This window comes from Pezoporus flaviventris, unplaced genomic scaffold (genome assembly GCF_033815535.1).
Source record: "Pezoporus flaviventris isolate CSIRO_AGI_PZ_B2104156 unplaced genomic scaffold, CSIRO_AGI_Pfla_v1 ptg000031l, whole genome shotgun sequence".
Taxonomy (NCBI): domain Eukaryota; kingdom Metazoa; phylum Chordata; class Aves; order Psittaciformes; family Psittacidae; genus Pezoporus; species Pezoporus flaviventris.
The window spans coordinates 62939759-62960590 of NW_026892579.1; the positions used below are offsets into that span (position 1 = coordinate 62939759).

The following is a 20832-nucleotide window of genomic DNA, read 5'->3' on the forward strand; positions in this document are numbered from 1 at the left end:
AAACCAGGCTTCCAAACCCTGGAACCACCACCAAGCTGGGCACTGGTGTATGAACTGTTTTCCACTGCCATGGAAATAGACACATGGAGCAGAAGGCCTTCCTGTTACAATACTAATTTTGTGTAACTTAAACTTTGCCAGTTCGCATCTTACTGCTCTGGGAAGATGCATTCTGTTTAGTCAGGAGAAGTTTCCTGCTGTTTGTGTTCTTTGGATACTTACTCATCTAAGAACTGGGAAAATGTGTGCTTCCTGAGCTGCCATTTAAACATGGGAGCTTTACAAAACAATAATGATGAAATTGCTCCCCTGAGCACCCTCAGCTTTGCTCTAGCTACAGCTAATGGAGCCTGTTGAATCTGGGTTTGGTTCAACTGGAGCTGAACACAGCCACATCAAAGCCTCTGCACCCCCGCACAGAGAGGGCCCATCTTAAGCCAAGGTAACTTGCAAAAGGTGCTGATGGTGCACCTTACATCAGCCTTGATGCCAATATACCCTTGTCACTCAGGGAAGAGCCCTGGGAACAGCTATTGCTGCATTGCTAATAGGAGCAAAGGACAGCCAGCAAGTGCTTGTGCACCTGAAGCCTAGCAAGTGAGAAACATCATAAACCAGGTACAGCCTAAACAGGAGACTAGATTCTTCAAGCAATTCTGCTGCTGAAGCCATTTGCCTTTCCACTGAAGACACAGAGCAGCAAAACCACCTGCATAGTAATGGTTAATATAATCAATCAGCCCTTTACCAAGCTAGGGAATGCAGGAGGTCACTCTCTGTATGGTTCAGCTTTGCCTCTGCAGCTATCAGGCTAAGGGGGCTCAGCTCTCCAGGGGCCTTCATCACCACCCCTGCCCTTGGCAGAGTCCCTCTGGAACAAGTCACAGGGCAGAGGCTCAATGCTTTTATTAGTGTATGCAAAGATGAGAAGTTCTGACAAGGGAAGTACCAGATTCAGCCTTTTCCTCCCCAGAAGATGGAAGTGATTGCGTAAGCTCTCCCCCTTCCCCTTTGAAATGGAGCAAGAATAGTTAAATACAAGATTTTTTTCAGCTTCCTCTTTTTCAGTATTGACACCAGTGGCTAATTCCAACTTCTGGGGGTGAGGAGGAAGAAAGCAGTGAAGGTTCTGTCTGTTCTGTTGGCCCCTGGCTGGAGGTTCAGGTTAGCACTGGAGCAATGCGGTATCAGACAGGGCACCAGACCCAAGCTCCAGCTCCAGCCCAGCTCTTCCAGCGAGCGCCTTCTCTGTGATGTGCAAATTGTCCCTACCAGTTTCTCTACAGGGTGGAGAATACATCTCTACTCTTTTCATTCTAGCCCCATGAGATCATATTAATATTAAAAAGGGGAATGCCCATCTCTAGAATTACAGCTCAAGACACTTTTCTTTCAAAGATCTGATGCACAAATTAAAACAGATAATTATTGTGGCAGCAAATGAAGCAGTTATGGAGCTGCATTAGCAATTCCTGCTGCTGGGGTTCTCGGTCTCCGCTACACTAAAGGATTTAACTGACAGAATGGGAGCAAATCAGTGAAATTCTCATTCAAAAAAGGTGCAGCATCAGCTCTCACAGGAACCAATTCCCAGCTCTGGAATTATTTATGTGGACAGTAAAGGAGATGGGATGGTGGAGATCAATTCCCTGGGCAATTTCCCAGGGGAATGCCCTGTGACACTACATCATCTTCACAACTCTTCAGTGATTTCTCAGCATCAGCCAACACCAAACAAACAAGAAGTCCCCATCTAAAAATGTCACATTATGGCTACCGTGGAAAGGGCAAGGTCATGTGCTGACAGATTCGATTTTAATTATCTGGGAAAAGAAAGGGGGAACAAGATGGGAGAACCATGTTCAAAAACACTTGAGTGAGTTGATGAAAGATCTGCAGCACAAGTTCCTTCCCCAGCTTACCTGGAAGGAACTGCTTACCCTCAGTGCTGCACAACTGTCAAAATAAGCATATTCATATCCCTCCCAGGTTCAGCTGCAGAATGCTTTGATATCCCTTTGATGAAAGGCTCCATGTGCTGCTGTTTCCCCAGCCAGCATCTTCTTCACATCGGGGTTTGGATGCTATTTAATGCTTATTAGAGAAGAAAAAAGCAGAAAGCAAAGAAGTGAGGAGTGCCTTTTATTAAAGCTAATTTCTGAGGCCAACCTACATATCCCACTGCTGGCTAAAAGCCTCTTGATACTATTAATTCTGTCTGCTCAAGCTTGCAATAGAGTGTTTTAACATAGCACGAAACCTTCTATTAGATACTGGTATAGGCAAGGAGATAACTACTCCTAACATGCAATCTGTGACAGTCTAACTATGTTTTACATCCTTCATATTCCAATTGCAAACAAGCCATCTTTTTCCTTGGAAAGTATACATATTCCAGTCAAAAGCCAATGAGATGGTAATATAAAAAGTCAATTCAGACCCAGGCAATGTGGCCCACATGCAGAATAGTGGGAAGGAAGTAAGTTCACACAGACAAAATAAACACCTTCAGAAGGCTACTTACTTAACACCTCACTCGTCACAACTTTGGGTTCTGAACGTTCTCCTTTTTGGTTAGAAACAGGTGCTTTTGAAGTCCTTCAAGTAAAGTGTAACCCAGAAATGGTGCTGTGCAATTGTACTAACATGCACGTTGGACCCTGGTGAGCAGAACTACAACCTGACTGATAACACTAGAGAGAGAGCAAAGCTTGTTACTCACAATTAACTCCTGTGATAGTTAAAACCTTCCGACCGATCAACACTGTCCAAGGGAGATTTTACATCAGCCTGCTTCCTCTTTATAAATAAATAGGTAAGGGCTGGTCCAGATTTTGATGTGTGATTGAAGATAGAATTTCACTGAACAAGTATTTTAACTACTCAGATGCACAGAACAATGGATAGTCTGCACACATTAGAAAGTGTCTCAGTAGGAAGGGACTGCTGCACTATCAGCAAACAGCACAGACCAAATTAACCAGATGATTCATTAAAAACCCAAAACAACAAGAGAGCTGGCTTGGAATAGACAGTTACTTCTCTTCAAGACAAACACGTATTTTTCGATGGTAGCTTCAGCCAGTGTCAGATCTCCACATATTGCAGAGCTCAAAGAAGCTCTGAAAATGAAGAAAAAAACCCAGCATATCAAACACAAGATTAAACAAAAACCCAAAGAAATGGTTTCTGTGCTTCAGTGGCAGTTTCAGAACAGAACAGAGCCTTAACTATCTTACACTTTTAAGAGAAAGGTACATGAATGCTGCTCAGAAGCAAATTGGTAATAGAAAGCCACAGCCAAGACCTGCAAACTAATTTCACTCCTGATCAGTTTCCAGCTTCTTTCCTCCTCCCCTCCCAGCCTGATTTCAGCATTTTCAGGTTTGTGGTTCAAAAGCACGCTCTGCCAGTCACCTGGGTGCAGGTGGATTGTCGACAATGCAAAGGGTGAGAAGACAACCTCGGGCTTCCAGTACAGCGAGAACATAAAGGCATGGTAACAACCCAGTCTGGATGTCACACATCACATAAAGCACCCATAAGGGTTGCAAATGGGAAACTTTTATAGTCCGGCTGCAGAGACAAAAAGAATGGTTTCGAGCAGTGACACCATCTAAAATCCAGAAATTATCATGAATTCAAAGCTTTTTCACTGAGTAATAGCATTTCTGAGGACCCAAGAGGCAACTTTAACATATAAATAAGCTCTAAATACACAGCTATAAAGAGCCTAGGAACCTAACAGGTCAGTAATTACAGCGAGAATGAGGCAACTGTGCACCTCTGAGAAGTCCCTTTGTATTTGTTCTGACTCTCTAGTCTCTTAACACCTTTAATGCATCTAGCTTAACATTTCTAACTGTTGCACCACAACTTGCCTCATAAGGGACTGTAGCAATAGGACAAGGAGTGATGAGTTCAAACTTAAACAGGGGAAGTTCGGGTTAGATATAAGGAAGAAGTTCTTTACTGCAAGGGTGGTGAGGCACTGGAATGGATTGCCCAAGGAAGTTGTGAATGCTCCATCCCTGTCAGTGTCAAGGCCAGGTTGGATGGAGTCTTGGGTGCCATGGCTTACTGCGAGGTGTCCCTGCGCATGGCAGGGGCATTGGGACTAGATGACCTTAATGCCCTTTCCAACCCAAACCATTCTATGATTGTAACTGTGTTAAAAGGAGGATGTTCCCGCACTACCAGCGAGGTGATTAAGTATCTAATAACAGTATGTGATGATACCAAACTCTATGTGGTTGCCCTTTGGTTTCTAATACTTGAGTTAAACGGATTAGGAGGAGAGGAAGAAGAAAGGAAGCATCAGAATCCCAAACTCTTCACAGTAATAATTAGGGGCATACTTGCTCAAGACCATCCACAGTGTTCAAAGATACAATCAGTGCATTCACCTGCTTGCAACATCAAGCGTAAGGTCTTTTTCTTAACCACAACAAAATAGAAGTAACTGATCTTACAAACTTAATCTGTGTCTGTTACTGCACAATCATACAAACCTCTCCTGTAGGTAAGTGTGACAACCAAGAGCATCATTACAAAGATCCAAGTAAAAGCAAAGGAGAAATAATGGTAATTTAAAGTTGCAGTCTGGAATATGTGCTTGTAGCATTTTTTATCAGTTAGTTTACTGTAAGAACTTAAAGAAGCCCCCCAGAAAATCTATGCTAAGACTTTAATATATACTATCAAGTTATTCTATTTTAAATAGAATCATAGAATGGTTAAGTTTACTCTTATTTTTCTGATAAATTCTTAATTAAATGTCCTTATATCTCAAAATTTTAAGTCCATCAAAAAGGTGCTTTTTACTCTCTTCCTGGCCCAGGATCTCAAGCCCATGGAAGAGACGACAGTAAACATACCTCAGGCTATACTTCCTCCAAACCAAGGTTCATTTGCAGCCTCAATTTTGCTGTTACTAAGTCCTTTCTGCAGAGTCTGAAGACTAGTAAGCAGGAGCAACCTGACTGCAAACCCTGTGAGACAAATCATGCAAACAGGCTGAAAGAAAGAAGTCTTCTGGAAGGTATGCAGAACCTTTTTCACTTACAGCAAAAGAAGAAAGTATTTACAGCAGAAAGATGCTGTTCCATTAGCAGTGTCTTGCTGTCAACTGCCGAGCTGCTAACTCTGTTAAGGACCTGCACTGCACTACCAACTCGAACGCTTGTGGATGTGAATATCCTTCTGAAACTAAATGAGGATATGTCAGTAGGATTGTTCAAAATTGCTTCACATAAAGTATCTGTGGTCACAATGATTTGAAGAGAATGATAAAACTGCTTATAATTTTATTCTAAATATATAAAAAGATAAGCATGAAATAAAAAGTTACATTTCCTTAGGTAATTCACATATATGCTACAAAAGCAGTATGAAAAAACACTGTGCAATTAAAAATTCTCTCTATCTTACAGTAACAACTAAGTCTGTTCACATATAAAGACCTCTTCCCAACAGCAAGGTCTGCATATGCAGGTGACTGCATATATAAAACAATATTCATTTCTCCAAAGGCTGAATGCACGATCACTTGTATCCACAGCCTGGGCTAAGAATAAACGTTCACATCAAAACTGCACAAACTGTTGTTATTTTGAAACCCCGCTGAAAATTACCAGCAACATTAAATCCTGGTTAAAGTTTTATCTGAAATGAGCTCAGTTTGTCCTACTTGTAAAGATCATGTGAATAAACCACGGCCTAATGCAGAGAGAAAGGAAGAATTAATTTTTACTAAAGCAGTGTCCTGAAACAAGCAAAACACTGAATCACTGCAGCTGCTAACAGATCACAAAAGTGGATTTAACTTTGGCTGTCATCAGCTGATATGACTTTTTAATAGTACTGAAACATAACACATCTAAAATTTTCCTTGGTAAATATTACTGTGTAAGAGATTTTTCTTTCTATAAATACTACCCTCATTCATACAATATTAATATTAATCCCTAAAGAATTACCTTCATTAGAATTATGACTAAGATACTCATTACCTACATTTTCTTTAACAGTTTTATCTCATTTTTACTGTGTATTTTGATTATTTTTTGTTTTGAATTGCTTTCTACTTTTTGCATATCCTTTCCAAACACAAGTTTGGCTGTCCACCCACATTGTCAAGGTAGCATTTCAGACTTTATGACTTTTTAAGCCTTCGGAGTTTTAACTTCCTGAGACCATTTTCAACTTCTTTTTTCCTTTTCTGGCTAAGCTTCTCTGAAGGCACAAGCTGCAGCTCTATACATGATGGTGGCATCACATCTTCAGGGGTTGTGCTTGGCTCATTTTGGCTTGTCTGTGCTATATTGTTCCCCACAGAAAGAGGCTGGGAGAGGTTTTTCCTTAGTGACTCCTCATCAGATGCAGCCTTTGTCATGTCTCGCTTAGAAAACAACCCGGAATTAAGTGGGGTCTTCTCCTCCAAGAATGGACCTAAACAACCATCATCACATTTACTCATCTCTGCATTGCTAGGAATTAAAGGAGTCCCTTCAGAGGATACTTTTCCAAAATGCTCTAGCTTTTCTTCTGGAGCACAGGTCTTTTGTTGAGCCTGTGTTTTGGTCACTTTTTGACTTCGCTTTGGACCTAGCAGTGCTGACTCAGAGCTACACGGAGGGTTCTCGCTCAGAAGACTCGACTTCAACCACTCCACAGAGTGAGGTTTTTTCTGGCTGCTAACACCATCTGTCTGTCTCTGATTAATATAATTTTCCAGCTCTAAAACAGGAAGCTCCAAGTTGCTCTCAATTGTATTTGTGCAGTCCTTTAGCAGTCCTGGACTCCTCCTGCATGTCACTTCAGATTGAGGGCTGAGAGAAGTCTGACAGTCGTTCTTCCTGTTCCCTGTCTGCGAGTCCACTGAGCCAAGGGACACCTTCTTGGAGTCCTTGCTGATCAGAGGTTTGCTTGTGCTACTTTGCTTCAGTTTTGTCCTTTTCACACTGCAATAAAAAGGAATTTTGTTCTTAAATTAATTTTCAGTCTTCCCTTCTTACAGCATCTGAAGCACCACTAGGACAACCCTCTTTCCAAACATGGAAAAATCTCCTGTATATCATCTTGACAAGCAGTAATGTTCGTCTAGTGTGGATAATATCAAGGGTTATCCATCTGATTTTCCACTGCACTAGGGGAACCCTATTTATTAATGACTAAGCCATGAAGGAGTTTGCATTCTATTCCAAGAGGCAGAACTAGATTCATTACAGATGTTAAAGGTCAACACAGCATAAGTATATTGAATTCCTTCCCAAACTGGCTAGATAAAATAGCATTTCATAAGTGCCTGAACAATTTCAAACCATTCCCATATATTCAGATGCATAATGTGTATCTAAAGAATACAGGGGGGCAGGCAGGGAGAGGCAGCATGTGCCTCTCTCTCTGTGAGAATTTCTAATCCCTATTTTAGAATGTTCCTCCGGAATTTTTCCCAGGCCATTTCAAAGCATTACTTTAAAGTTAACCACTACTCATCTAGTATCAAGCCCGTTCATCTGCAAGGACTTAGGTAATGCAAGTAGATGATATTCTAAAAGGAATTATATAGGAAAATGGGATCACAAGGGATCTGATGGAGTGTCAGCACATAAACACTCCTCAGGAGCGTGTTACCTGTGTATCTACATTTCTCACAGGCTGTAAGATTAACCTTATGCACAAGTCCTGAAGCTGTATTTTCAGTCTACAGATATTACTGCAGATTATCCCAGGCTGAGACCACGCTCTGCTGCTGCTGAACAGCATATCTAACTCTTCAGAAAGAGGGCTCTTGTGAACAGGCAAAGCTGGCATATCTCCAAATCTAATCTCATTTCTAAAGACAACACAGATGAGACAACATAGGTAAAAAGAAAAGCTGCCCGGGTTCACAGCAAATCCCTGATCCTATAGTTGATTTGGGGCTACTGGCAACTTGCACAGAAACAGCACCCTGATACAGCACAGGACCAGTGTAATGTTCAGCTGATCAATTAACCCTCCCCATCCACTACACCAGGGACACCCTTTAACTGTGAGCAAAGATCCAGACTAGTATCATGGTACAGTGCAGACTCTCACAATGAGCAAAAAATATATCTGCAAAGTGTTTTGCAGCAGATTCAAACACCACATATTTATTTTGGCTCAGGGCTTCATTCAAGGAAAAAAACACCCTGTTTTGATTCTGCCTAGCGCTATGTGAGATATCTATGTGGGTTGTAATAGCTTTTTTCATGCCATACAAAACAACAATGACCATTTTATGTGCTCATCCACACTGGAGTAAGTAGTCTCTTAGTAATCTGAAATAATATTTTGTAAAGGAGACTGTATTATCTGAAATTGCATTACATGGGCTAGATTCTATTTATCCAAATTTTACCAGACTATAAATTTAACACCTTAGAAAGAAGAGTGACATACATTTCTTTCAAGATGCCTTGCTTTATTTGTTCATTCAGACTAATCTCCACCTTCTTGTTCTCAGCAGATTCAGTAAAATATTCAGACGTCCCACTGGAAAGTTCTTCTTTCTGCTCCAAAAGAACACACAGGTTTAAAACATGACACACCAAGCTATGATTATTCAACATAAAGCTCCATTTCTAATACTAAGACTTACAGATGTTCTTTATTATTTTGATCTGAGCAGTCTAAGAGAATTATTTTTCATCTTTTAATATTGGGGCGTCTAGTAAGTTCCCTCCCCTGTCAGACTCCCAACAAACGTATTTCATATGCTAAATTGCCCCGCAAACAAACAAGACTGTAACATAAAGGATGTAGCTTTCCAAACCCTCTGAGGAAACTGTTGGCAAATATTTGACATCTTTGTGGCTCAAACTGTGACAAATGCCAGGAATCTCTCTTGCAGACAGGAGCATGTTTGTCAGCTTTTTTTCTGAAGAGACTGACTGGCGCAGTGGTCTATACACTTATTCTCAGAAGAATTCCCATGATTTTCCATACTTACAAAAAAATAGGCAGAGTTTATTTACACATTTCAGGAGGCAAGGGTTAAAACTTTTAATACTAACTTTCAAATGCTCACAGTTCGGAGTGGTTGGCTACTACAGGACAACAAGGGAATTCTTTCTGGTCTCAGCTAACAGCAGCACCATGGTTTTACATTAATATGAGATCGGGGCAAGAGGGAGGGAAGGAAAATGCTCTTTTTCTTCAAGCTGTGAGTGTTTCCTTTCACAATGAAACAATCTCAGTCAGAGCAGGGCCAGTTCCTGACTTCACTATTAAAAACTATATACTCAAAAAAAAAGTACTACTTCAGAGGCTACGGAGAGAAAAAAATGTGGCAACATCAGAGAAGGGGCTTTGTGCATCTCCTTTTCTTGATATCGCTTTTCTCCATCAGCCTGCACGATGCAACTTCTGACTGGAGCTCATCAAATGGAGGCAGTGCTTATTTATACCCTTGCTCCACACTGTGAAGCTGGCACATGAACCAGATGGTACAAAAGAAGTGAAGGAAGTAGAGAAAGACTGTGGAGGCACAAGACCAAAGCATGTACATGATCGCTGCCTGGAACACCTCTAAACCTGTCACTTCAAGGCACTGAAGCCCTGCCCATTTTTTCTCTGTATTTCAGTTTTAAAGGAGAGGGGATAAACCTCACTGCTCTTTCCAGAAGACTAAGCCAGTCAAAACAACTTCCTGTTTTCTAAGAAGAAAAAGGGTAGTCAGGCAATGAAATCAAGCTATTTTGACAGTTTCAGAAAGACCTTACAGCTGTTCTCAGCCATCCTTTCAGAGGCAAATTATGCAGACTTCTTTGTGTGTACTGATAGATGCAAGTTCTGTCCACTAATGGTGGAACATGTGCGTCTACAGCAGGCAGAAAACACATGGGACATACATACATACAGTGTGATTTCAACCTCAGAAATCAAGCCTAACTAGTTTATTCTGAGGGATTAATTGCTGCTTCTATTCTAGTTAGAGGTATGGGCTCCCCTAATTTGACTAAATAAATTTTCATCACACTCTTTCACACTCTTAACCGTAACAACCGTAGAAACTATTTGAATTTCCAGTAACATTCATACAACTCAGCCTGAAGGATCTTGCACAATCCTGCTGCTGCAAAGCAGCCGGAGAGCACTCTTACTTAGCCAGAGGACAGGAGAAGCATTTGAGTTTCTGCTTTATGATAACCAGTAAGGCTGATTCTATTAAATCTTCTTCAAGTCTCCACACAGCGGATCATGATAGGATTGCCTCTCCATTAAGGCAACTCTGGTAGATGTGGTAAGCAATGTGATGTACAAAATCCAGAGGGCTGGGGACAGTTCCTGTCCACAGGTACTCACTACTGCAGATAAGGAAGAAACCTCAGTTCTAACTTGCATCTGATTATGAACAGCGCATGATTGTTGCCTGGAGTGTACTGTCATGCCAGGGTGTCAAGAACAGACCCTGGAGAGAGGCAAAGATGACGAAGCTCTGTCACTTGTGAGTTGAGTCAGACTGGAGTTAATGGTCCAGAGTTGTAGGGTAACACATTCCCTCACTACACCATCATCAACCTTTTATTTTGGTTTCAAGTAACTTATCACATAAAGCAGTGACAGAAAAGGGTTAAGGCATTAAAAAAATTAAAAATCAAAATGATTTATATGTGAAACACTTCTGAACATGCCCTCTAAGTATAGTAGATTTTCCCCTCGGAACCACACCCTGTAAGTGCTGTATTTTGAGAGCTGAACAATTAACATAAGGCATATGAGTCAGTCTTTGAAAGACTCTGTGGGAACCAGAGAGCCTTTTGCTATTAGGAGTGATGTAAACTCCCTAAGGCTGGAATAAGTCCACAATAGAAGGCAGAGAGAGTCATAAATAACAACAATGGGCACCCCATATACTACTAAGACACTCAGCCATTATTGGTGATACTTCCTTTATTTTCTTTATTAGACTTAATAATTTTAGTTAATTAAAAAAAATAAAACAACACTGCCTGTTTTGAGAATACTATTTATTTCCTATGGGAACTTTGGGACTTGTCAAAGAAAGAAAAAAAAAGCTAATCTGCTCTCATCCTGTCTAGTAATCCCAAATTCCTTTTAGGCAGTGAAATAATTAAAGAAAAATATTCCAGGCATAAAAAGGAGGACAGCAGAAGCAGACATCATATAAACAATGACACCATGACAGAGAAAAACGTCAAAGCCCCGCCAGACTTGTGACTTGACTCTGAAAGAGCTGCGGGGAGGTGGGATTGCTGCTAACAAATTAAAACCACATTTCTTGGCAAATTGTTAAAGACAGACATATTTACATTTGTATAGAGACTGGGTGGGCACAAAAGATTAAAATGCTTCTTTAGCCCTTGAACTGCCAAGTCCTATTAGAAATATGTGCTCTTAAAATTCTAGGGTAAGCTTGCTTCTTTTTGTCACTAAAACTCAGCAAAGAAGCGCCTCCAGAAATGGAGGCTGTTACAAAGTCTTACTGCTCTACCTGCTCATAACACTGGCCTCTCAAAACCTGCTTTTAAGATCCTTAGTACTTATCCAAAGAGTTGTCTGGGAGAAAAGTAAAAACCTTTATTAAGACCTAGAGAAAAACTTTATTCTTTTACTATCTTACTCAACTTACTATCTCACTCAAAATGAAGAAGAAACCCTCAAAACGTAAAAGTGGTGACTGCCATCTGCAGCTCTCTCCAAGACAGCTGAATTCAGCAATACAGCATTAAATACCTGGAAAAGAATTACTCATGGATGTGGCACTTGTGAAGAAACCTTACAACTCCTTGTCATGAAGGATCATAGAACGGTTAGGAGAGGGAAAGTGTTGTCTTTCCACTAATACTCATGCAATACTGATTTTAATGTCTTTTTCAGTCTAATGTTTGGGATGCTGGGTTGAAAGAAAATTTTCCAAAGTGACCAATGCTGCCACCTCCCATTCAGTTCCATACTTTCTAGCTGTCTCTTGCTCTTCTCAGGGTAACGGTTGCACATGCTTCTGTACCAATAAAGTAACACTAACGGGTAATTAAATCTCATGTCTGGTTAACAAAAAAAAAAACAACCCAACAAAACACAACAAAACACACATTGTTTCTGAACTGCATTTATCAATGTGGCCCAACTTGCTCATCAAAAACACTTAATAGGAAACATCAGTGGGTCCAATAAATCAAATACAGTGTTGGAGTGGCATGTGGGAGGGAACTCTGAATATAATAATGTAGACAAAGCAATGAAATAAATTATTATCTCAGCACACACAAGCGAATAAAATTAGCACAATGAATCAGAGAGAAACACTTACTTAGAGGAACTTCATGTAAGCTTGCAATTGCATGGTTTCTTTTAATGTCACTCTGAGCTCCACCATCTAAGATAGCCTCTAAGTTTCAGAACAATTCTAAGAGATGACTGGCACATCAGAGAGGTCAGACAGGACTCTTTCCAATCTGATAAACAGAAAACAGCTCCTAAAGCAAGTGAGGAGCTTGGCAGGGAAGGACGAATCAGATACCATAAATCTAACTGATACAAAATTGACAGAGGCAGGACTTTGGGTTTAGTCTTTGTCCTCTCCCATCCCACATGAAGGAAAAGCTTCCCACAACTTCATGATGCAAATTTTTCTGCGTTTCCAGTGTAGTGATGCATCTGTCCTAGCAATTCTACTTATGAACTCCTACCACATCATAGAACATTCATAGATGTTTTCCAAGAACAGAAATACTGGATACTATTCTCACCCTGAAATACAGTTCTTTGATTGGACTTGCAGAATATTGCTCTACAGTTTAAAGTGGACTGTTCTGCTCTGTATGTCAGTACGTTCCAGTAAAAAGTATTAAGGATCATTCCATGTTACACATGGGAGTACTGATTTTTCATTCAAAATAGGTAATTTCAAGGAATACTGGTTGTTTAAAAGTACCATTCTTTTCAAGACTGAATTTTAAGAAATAACCAGAGAAAAATGCATCTTTATGGCAAGGAGCAAAACTGTACAACCTACCCATGGCCTAGAACAGAAAGGAATAGCTGCTGGATCAGAGTCTTCATTACCTAGTACCAAAATTCATTTTGATTTAACACCATGGATCTTAACAATTAAGTTTTTGCTTGTTAAGAGTCCCTATGATCTGTACTATTTAGTCCAAGAGTTGGCCCAATCTGTTAAAGCCTCTGAAATACACGTTCCACTTTCTCCTTTCTCAAACCACGAGGTGTGAACCCAGGTTTCTCACTCAATACATAAGTCTTGGCAATTCCAAACATTCCAAAGGTCCCCAGAGCATCATCAGATTAGCTTAAAGAATCTGACTTCTATGAGGAAAATGCTTGCTTTCAAAGTGTTTTGTTTGGAATTTAATTGGGAAATTCAGAGTTCTCTGGGTTTGCATTTGAACACTTGCTAGATAACAGAAAATGGGAAAATAAGCTGTAAATGGCAAAAACCAAATAACTTGTGGTACTGCATAGAAAAATTAAAGTTGCAGGGAGACCATTGTAAATACTGATACACGTCTGAAACGCAGATATCAAGAACATTCATAATGCTTTCTATAGCCACAGAAGGCGCTTCTGAAACAGATGACTATTTACATACTGAGAAGCAAGTGATACATGCTCTGTGTATTTGCTTGAAGGCAAAAAGCCTTAAAATTAATGTTAAGTAATTAAGCTATTAATCATTCTGATTTTATATGCTGATGCTACAAGACTTAGATTCTATCTTCAGAGAAAGTGTCCACTGATAAGAAACAGAAGCAGAAGCAATAGCTTTGCAACCAAAATAACTTCTCTCAATGACACTGAAGAAAAATGTAAAGCATATTAATGATGAATCTTTAAGTTTTTAAGAAAAACAAGGTCTAGTCTTTTCCATCAATTTTAAGGTTCCTGCTTCTAGGAGTCATAAAAGAGGATGTGAGATATATATGCGAGATACTTCTAAAGACTTCTTTATAAAATAAGAAGATATCAATTTTATGTGGAGCTCAATCCCTTTACCTGACTTACAAACCATGAGGAAAAGAATCTACTACTTGGTTGTCCCAAGTAGCTAAAAAAAAAGACACTCCTGTAATCCTGTACTACAGCTTTTAACAGTCTGACATGAAGATCCTCTATCTACCTACCAAATCTAAGGGGTATCAGAGCCAACAAGCAGAGATATCTAAACACCTACCAGTAACAGTGGAGTATAATTTGTATTCATCCTTCCAGATGGGTTATATGACATACCAGAATACTCCTTAAGAGTACGTAATGCATACAAAAACATGATTCATATACTTAAAACTCAATTGTTACAGAAAAATGTGACAAAAAGAGCACATCAATTTTAAAACCAACTGTTCTCTTTATACAATCACAGACGCGTTTCACATCTGTAGGAGATCTTGGAAAGAATAACGAATACTCTTGATCTTGCTGGTTATACAGAAGCAAAATATGTAAAATAGGCAGAACTGCACAGCCCAGGAGACAATCACTGTTCAACAATTTAGTCAAAGTTTTAGCTTAGTATCCAAACCAAACACCACCACCCTAAAAATCCCCAACATTTCTGGGCTCACACTGGGGATCTGTCCATCCAAATAATTTCCGATCATGCCAAATTGTTCAGAAATTCTTCTGGTGAACTTTATTTTATCTTCCCATATTTCAGCTTACTGTCCAGTCAAGTTATGAAATTCCTATTAGTTGTAATAGATTTCTGCAGTAGGTTGAGGCGCAGATTGCACTTTCAAACAATTAAAACCAACCCTCAAATACTCTTTCCTCAACAGAAACATAATTATCAAAAAATGAAATAATGAATATGTTTTAAGTCCCAGAGTCATCAAAATCTCACAGACGCACAGCAGCTAAATCAAACCTTTAGCTCGCTGCAGCTCTAACCATTATCGCTGCCTGCTTTCTACCATGCCTCTTTGCTGGAGGTGCCCGTCCTCTCAAAGTCTGCAGAAAGAACATCATTCAGTGCAAAGTCTGGGATCTCAGCTCACATCCGCATTAACCACCAACATAAAATGTGACAGCAAGAGAGTGAGAGGGGAGAGGAAAATAGGGAGGTGAAAGGATGATGACAGGTGATAATATCTTAAATTACCACAAGGCTTTGACAAATGCGATCTTGTGAATGCTGCTAAGTAGTTACATTTAAATCAACTGAACCACTCATATAAGAAGCAACTACCAAAATCAGTAAAAGATTACCCAATTTGTCCTTACTTTTTGAAGATTGCTTCATATGGAAATAATTTTACATGCTTAATCATTTATAGTGCAGTTCCAGGACCTTCTGTATTTCTGCTATCCTTCATCTGGATTTTGCACAACGAGAGGTACATAATCTTCTACTGAAGAGGTATTCAACTGACTTACTGGCTTTAAGACAATTTAAGTATTACTTTTAATTTCATTCCCTATATACTCTAATATTCTGTCTGCTTTTCAGATAAATAATGCTATGGAGCACAGATTTCTCAAAGCACTCCTTGTAGCAATACCTTGGCCTTTTCCCAGAGAGCCCACAGTTAACGCACTCAGCGCTGTGCATGAACACTGGAATTGCTCTTTTCAGTGAAAATACTGTGCATTTCTCAACAGATTATTTTCATTTACAGTCCTAATGCCCCTATACCCAGCTCTGTGAGGTTCCTCTGAAATTCTCCACAGCCTTTCTCCAGTCTCGACTAATTGAAGTAATTATGTCAGACTTCATTTCATCATTTGTCCACCTCTCAGGATTGTTAATGTAACAAACAGCAGACAGCTATTAGACTTTTGCCATGCAGAAAATAAATCAGTCAGTTTGTAGGCTATAAGAAGAAACTAAGGCAAGTTCAGACAAATTTCACTGAGGCAATTCACAGAATTACTGCTCTCAGGTATCCTCCCTCTCCTTTTGCGGGAGGTTCCTACCCCCACTGCTGTTGGCAGAAGGGAGCACACACACACCCCAGCTGCTCCCACTCGCAATTCAATGCACTAGCTTAAAACCCAGGGAAGTTTGGTTTGCATGAATCCACAAGCATATGCAGCAAGATATACAGCAAGATGAGATGCAGGCACGCAGCCCTTTTGGCAAACTCTGCTATAGGAGGGGTAATCTCCAAGGAGAAGAGGCAGACAGCTGGGACAAAAGGGAATACTATAAAACTGCCATAGCTTTCTTCTTTATGACCAAGTCAAAGATGTTAGTATCATTAATTTGTGATGTAGTTTCTCAGCCAGAGCAGGCTCATGATTCAAGCTAATTGAAAGCTAGCCTAACATCGAAAGGGAAGCCTCAACCTTACCCAACACATGGTCCTGCCAAGCCTCTGTAGCAACACTAGCAGCCACACAGTGAGAGCCTGACCAAAGGGATCCACCTTAAAGCTAACCATGAAAAACAACAAAATAACTCCAAACAACAAAAAACCTCACCTTGTTTTCAGAAGGGTCAAGGAATTAACCCAGCTCCCCACACATGCCAGCACTGACAGACACAAGAATGCTTGGGTAAGAGAAGGCAGGAGGGCCTGCATGTTTCAGCATCATCAGTCCTGCATCAGCTTGACCAGAAACATGAAAGATGAATAGAAAAACATGACAGAAGCATGTCAAAAGTGAAAACTCACCAAAGAGAAAAGCAGTTCTTTACCTGTTTCACTATGTGGTATTTAAATAGAATTCCCAACTACCTCTTTTCCAGGAAGCAGTGAACCCTGTTCATACAGTTACCAAACTACAGCTTAATATTGTCTTCTTTAGTTAAGCTTCCTATAATGATGGAAAAGAATTAAGCATGAATTAATCTGAAAACATATGAACACATGATTAAATGAAATTTAAAAGGATAATGAAATCAAAACCATCGGCAGGACAAGAATTACTACAAATGTAACATTAATGTGTGTTTTGGATGCGACTTCCAAACCAGGGTAACTATCAGCTCTCTAAAGGGGTGGCTCCTGCTCTCTTCATTCAAGTCCTGGCTATGTGCTCCTGCAACATTTTTTGTGTCACACTTGGCAACTGTGTGGGTACAGGATGAGTTGGTTCAGTGAACTGACATGCCGGAAAACTAATCCTCCAATAAAAAACAGAGAAACCTCACAAATAAATGGTTTTCTGCTTGGATGAAGTCAATGAACTAATTCATTCTTCACTGAAGAATCACTTGGCCCATTGTAACTAGAAAGGAAAGGAATATGTAGCTGGAACTAGAGGGGATGTGGACTGACCTTTTCAGTAGTAGCCTACCATTACAGCAGTTTAACTGTGTTATTATATATATACACACACAAAGAGTTCTATGCCAAGATTAGCACTTACATAGTGTGAATTGTGCAATTGTATTTCCCAGCATTTCCTTCTTCCCCTACCCAATCTGATATTACTTAACAATAAAATAAAGTATTTAAGATAACTACATTTCACATAAAGTCTTCTACTAATCTTTACAAATTGCTGCTAACTGAAGAAAGCTTTCATTCTGCCTTCCAAGACAGACACTATTCCAGCAGCACATACTCTAATGTTAAAGTCTCTTGTTAATTACAGCTAAATATATGTTTCAATCAAAAAACCAAAACCCTCTTCCCAGCATAAGCAAAATCCAATCAAATCATGCCATTTATGCTCTTAGAAGTTTTAGGAAAGAGAATTCTCTCATGTACTTGAAGTATGTTACAGGACACACATTATGAAGTCAGACACTTATGAAGATGAAATAGTCTGCTTTTATTTCTCTGTTGGGGATTTAAACAGCACCGGGCATAACACTAGCACTTTTTTCCTTGTGTAACTACGTGGGGGTTTTTGTTTGGTTGCTTTTTTAAGAGTAATACTCTGTTTGGAAAATAATCTTTATTTTTATATAATATTTTGCGTAATAGCAAGGCTCAGTGGAAACCCGAGATCTTTTTAATCAAGACAGGAGCTCCTACTCCCCACTTTTTTTTCTGACCTCACATGAACAGTAATTTCAAATTTTCACTTTAATATCATCATTAGCTTAACCTCCTTTGTGCTTTCCCTACAACTGCTTCCTCTCATAAATTCCTGCATAAAGCGATGTGGTTATCAATGAATACTCCATTGTTAGCACATTTTCAAATCCTCACAAGCCTCCAATAAGCCTTCCACCCATTTCCATTTCCACTGTTTCTTCAGATAACCCATTTCCAATTTTCCATTTTAGCTCTTTACATAATAATCTTCAAGAAAATGTCGTCATTGACAAAGATGACTAATCTCTCCAGAGCTCTTATATATTTCCCTGGGTTTCCTCTTTTGCCATGTTCCCAAAACTGTCTTCTTTTTCAAGATAAAACTATTCAAGATTACAAACATAGCTTGGCAAAACAGGAAACAATGGGTTTATGTTTAAACTTGTCATTAATCAGCCAGGCTATTCTTCCATCTTTTCCCTGAGACTTACAATTTGCCTATGTATTTTCAATACCTTGCTGTATTGTTTTATTAAGGGAGATTTCCCTTTCTCCAAAATTGCTGCCTGCAGGAATATTATTATAACCCAATTTTTAGATACGACCATAGAAACACCCTAATCTATTTCTAAATAGATTCTAGAAAGTAGAAAACTACAAATCGATATTTTCTTCTATTTTATTTCAGCTCTACACCTTAGAATTTATTAGTTCATGCTTAATGCTAATTTGATAGCCTGCCTAATCTTACAAGATGCATCACACAAGGCTTCAAATTGTTTCTCTCAGCAATTGATGCTAAGAGTTGTGCTTGTGAATATCTCAAAAGCAATCTAATTATGATCTTTGCTAAGATGCAGGACATAAGAATTTCATTTAATTATCTGGCTACATCCTTCAAAACTCTTGGTTTAAGCAAAGTCTATTTCAGAGATACAGAGAATAGCCTAAAAGGCACTGAAACAGCAAAGAATAAAGTGCTGAAGATAAGTGAAGGAACAGAGTTGCAGTGAGTGAATGAAATATGTATCAGGCTGACATAAAACTGATTCCAAGTAATGGGAAAGCATGCCATTGAGCCTGACTTGTCTTGACAGAGCTCAGGAATGAAAGCTTGACCCAAACCATAAACCAGCATAAAAGCAGCTTAAAAAAAAAGGGGGAGGGGGGGGAAGATTGTTAAGTCTTGACCAAGTCAATCACAGTGACATTCAGCAACACCGAAAACTGGCAAAGTCTCCATTAACATAGAGTCAACTACTTTTATAAAACACAGACAGGCCCTCAAAACCAAGGGTGTGAGCTGATTAAACGCTTAAAAGAACTTGCATGCAACATTATGAAATTATTCAAACCCAAACAACATACAGAGGAAAACAAAACATATGCCTCATTTTTAGCCCATGACAGAATACACTGGAGTATATCAACGGAAAGGTCTTCTGGGTGGTCTTTTGTGGTCTAGTTTAGAGTTCAAGCATACTCACTGCTAAACTGCATAGAGAAAAGTCCACAAGCAAAGTGCAGGCCCTTAGCCTTTACTCGTGGAGTGCCAAAAACTTGAAATGACCTCTCAGTGGCAATTAAACACTCCCCCAGTTTGGCAAGGCAATCAACTGGAGTATATGACAAATGCAGTACTAATGTGCCGTAGAAATTCTGGATCAACAAAACAGTCTGAAGTGAGTCCTTTAAGTTAGAGTGGTAGGAATTAAAATGATACTCCAAAACATTTGTGGAGGGGCCATTCACATCTTGTTACTTCTTCACATAAGAGATGATTTCTCAGGGATAACTTTATCTTATTTTCTCCTACCAAGTTACTACACCAACTGTTTCAGCAGTTCTATGCACACATATTGCACTTGTAAGTAAAACAAACTCCCAAGATTTCACTGTTGTTGAAGTTACAATCCCACTAATATTTTTTTCTTAACATAAGAGTGTTTAAAGCCCCTTTTTAAACAACAAGGAGTTCCCATAGATCAAGCTCAATTTTTGAAATAGCTAAGCTAAAGTTTATAACACTGTCTTTTTCATTCACCTTCTCCTTACTCTCTTAGCATCATGTGAAAGAAACTAAAGAAAACATCGCCTCTTTTATTTGATGGAAAGATTAAAACCACCAAATGGGGAAACTGAATATCTCATAAGAGATATTAGGCAAGAAAAAGTAAGATAATTATTTCTCAGTCAAAAAGCAGAAGCAGGATTTTCTACTTAAAGCATCTAAGTAGTTTTCAAGACAATACTGAGAAAGTAATAACTTCCAAAATGGCAAAGTACTTCTAAAGCAGTTAGATATGTTCTGAGAGAGAGAAAAATATTTGCTGGGTCTTCTGACATTTAAGGATACTTACTAATCTAGGAATCAAGATCATAAAATCTGCATTTAGTATAATAAATAAAACCACCCTGCTTGATATTAAAAAAATACTAAGTTGAAGGGCAGAGGAAAAACTTTTATTTTCAAGGGTCAAATATATTTTAATACATTTAAGATAAACTACTAAAATACACATAGCCCCCAGCATGTAATTCTGACTCTTGCTGAGAGCACAGCAGAGACTGCCTGCCCTACAGCCGGCCACCTGGGTCAGTGTGAGCACTCCTGAGACAATCAGCAGTTAACTGCTGCATAAAAATCATAAGCCTTTGACCCTGATCAAGCCTTCAGGATGAAATATTCAAGTAGAATTATTTATGGTATCTAAGTACACACCAGTGCCTTTTTCTCCATAAACGTTTAGGGATTTTTCTTCCCCAGCCAGGCTAGCTTTGATCTGTTTGACTTGTTTTGCAGAACAAGTGCTAAGAGAACATATAAGAGACCCCTGGACATTAAAAACTGCCCCATTATGATTTTGGAAAGTAAAAAGTTACAAGGACAAAA

At 39.3% G+C, this 20832-nt stretch overlaps 1 protein-coding gene across 3 annotated transcripts in view; it reads right to left on the bottom strand.

The window, feature by feature from the left end:
* Positions 1-5275: 5275 nt before the first annotated feature.
* SLX4IP (SLX4 interacting protein) overlaps positions 5276-20832 on the bottom strand; it is a 78391-nt gene continuing 62834 nt past the window's right edge. For all 3 annotated transcript variants that reach the window (XM_061461580.1, XM_061461578.1, XM_061461579.1), the window contains 2 exons: positions 8428-8537; positions 5276-6962 (listed from right to left, as the gene is read on the bottom strand). In XM_061461580.1, the coding sequence (XP_061317564.1) occupies positions 6155-6962; positions 8428-8537 (918 nt within the window). In that variant the 3' untranslated portion in view covers positions 5276-6154. The remainder of the gene's footprint in view (positions 6963-8427; positions 8538-20832) is intronic.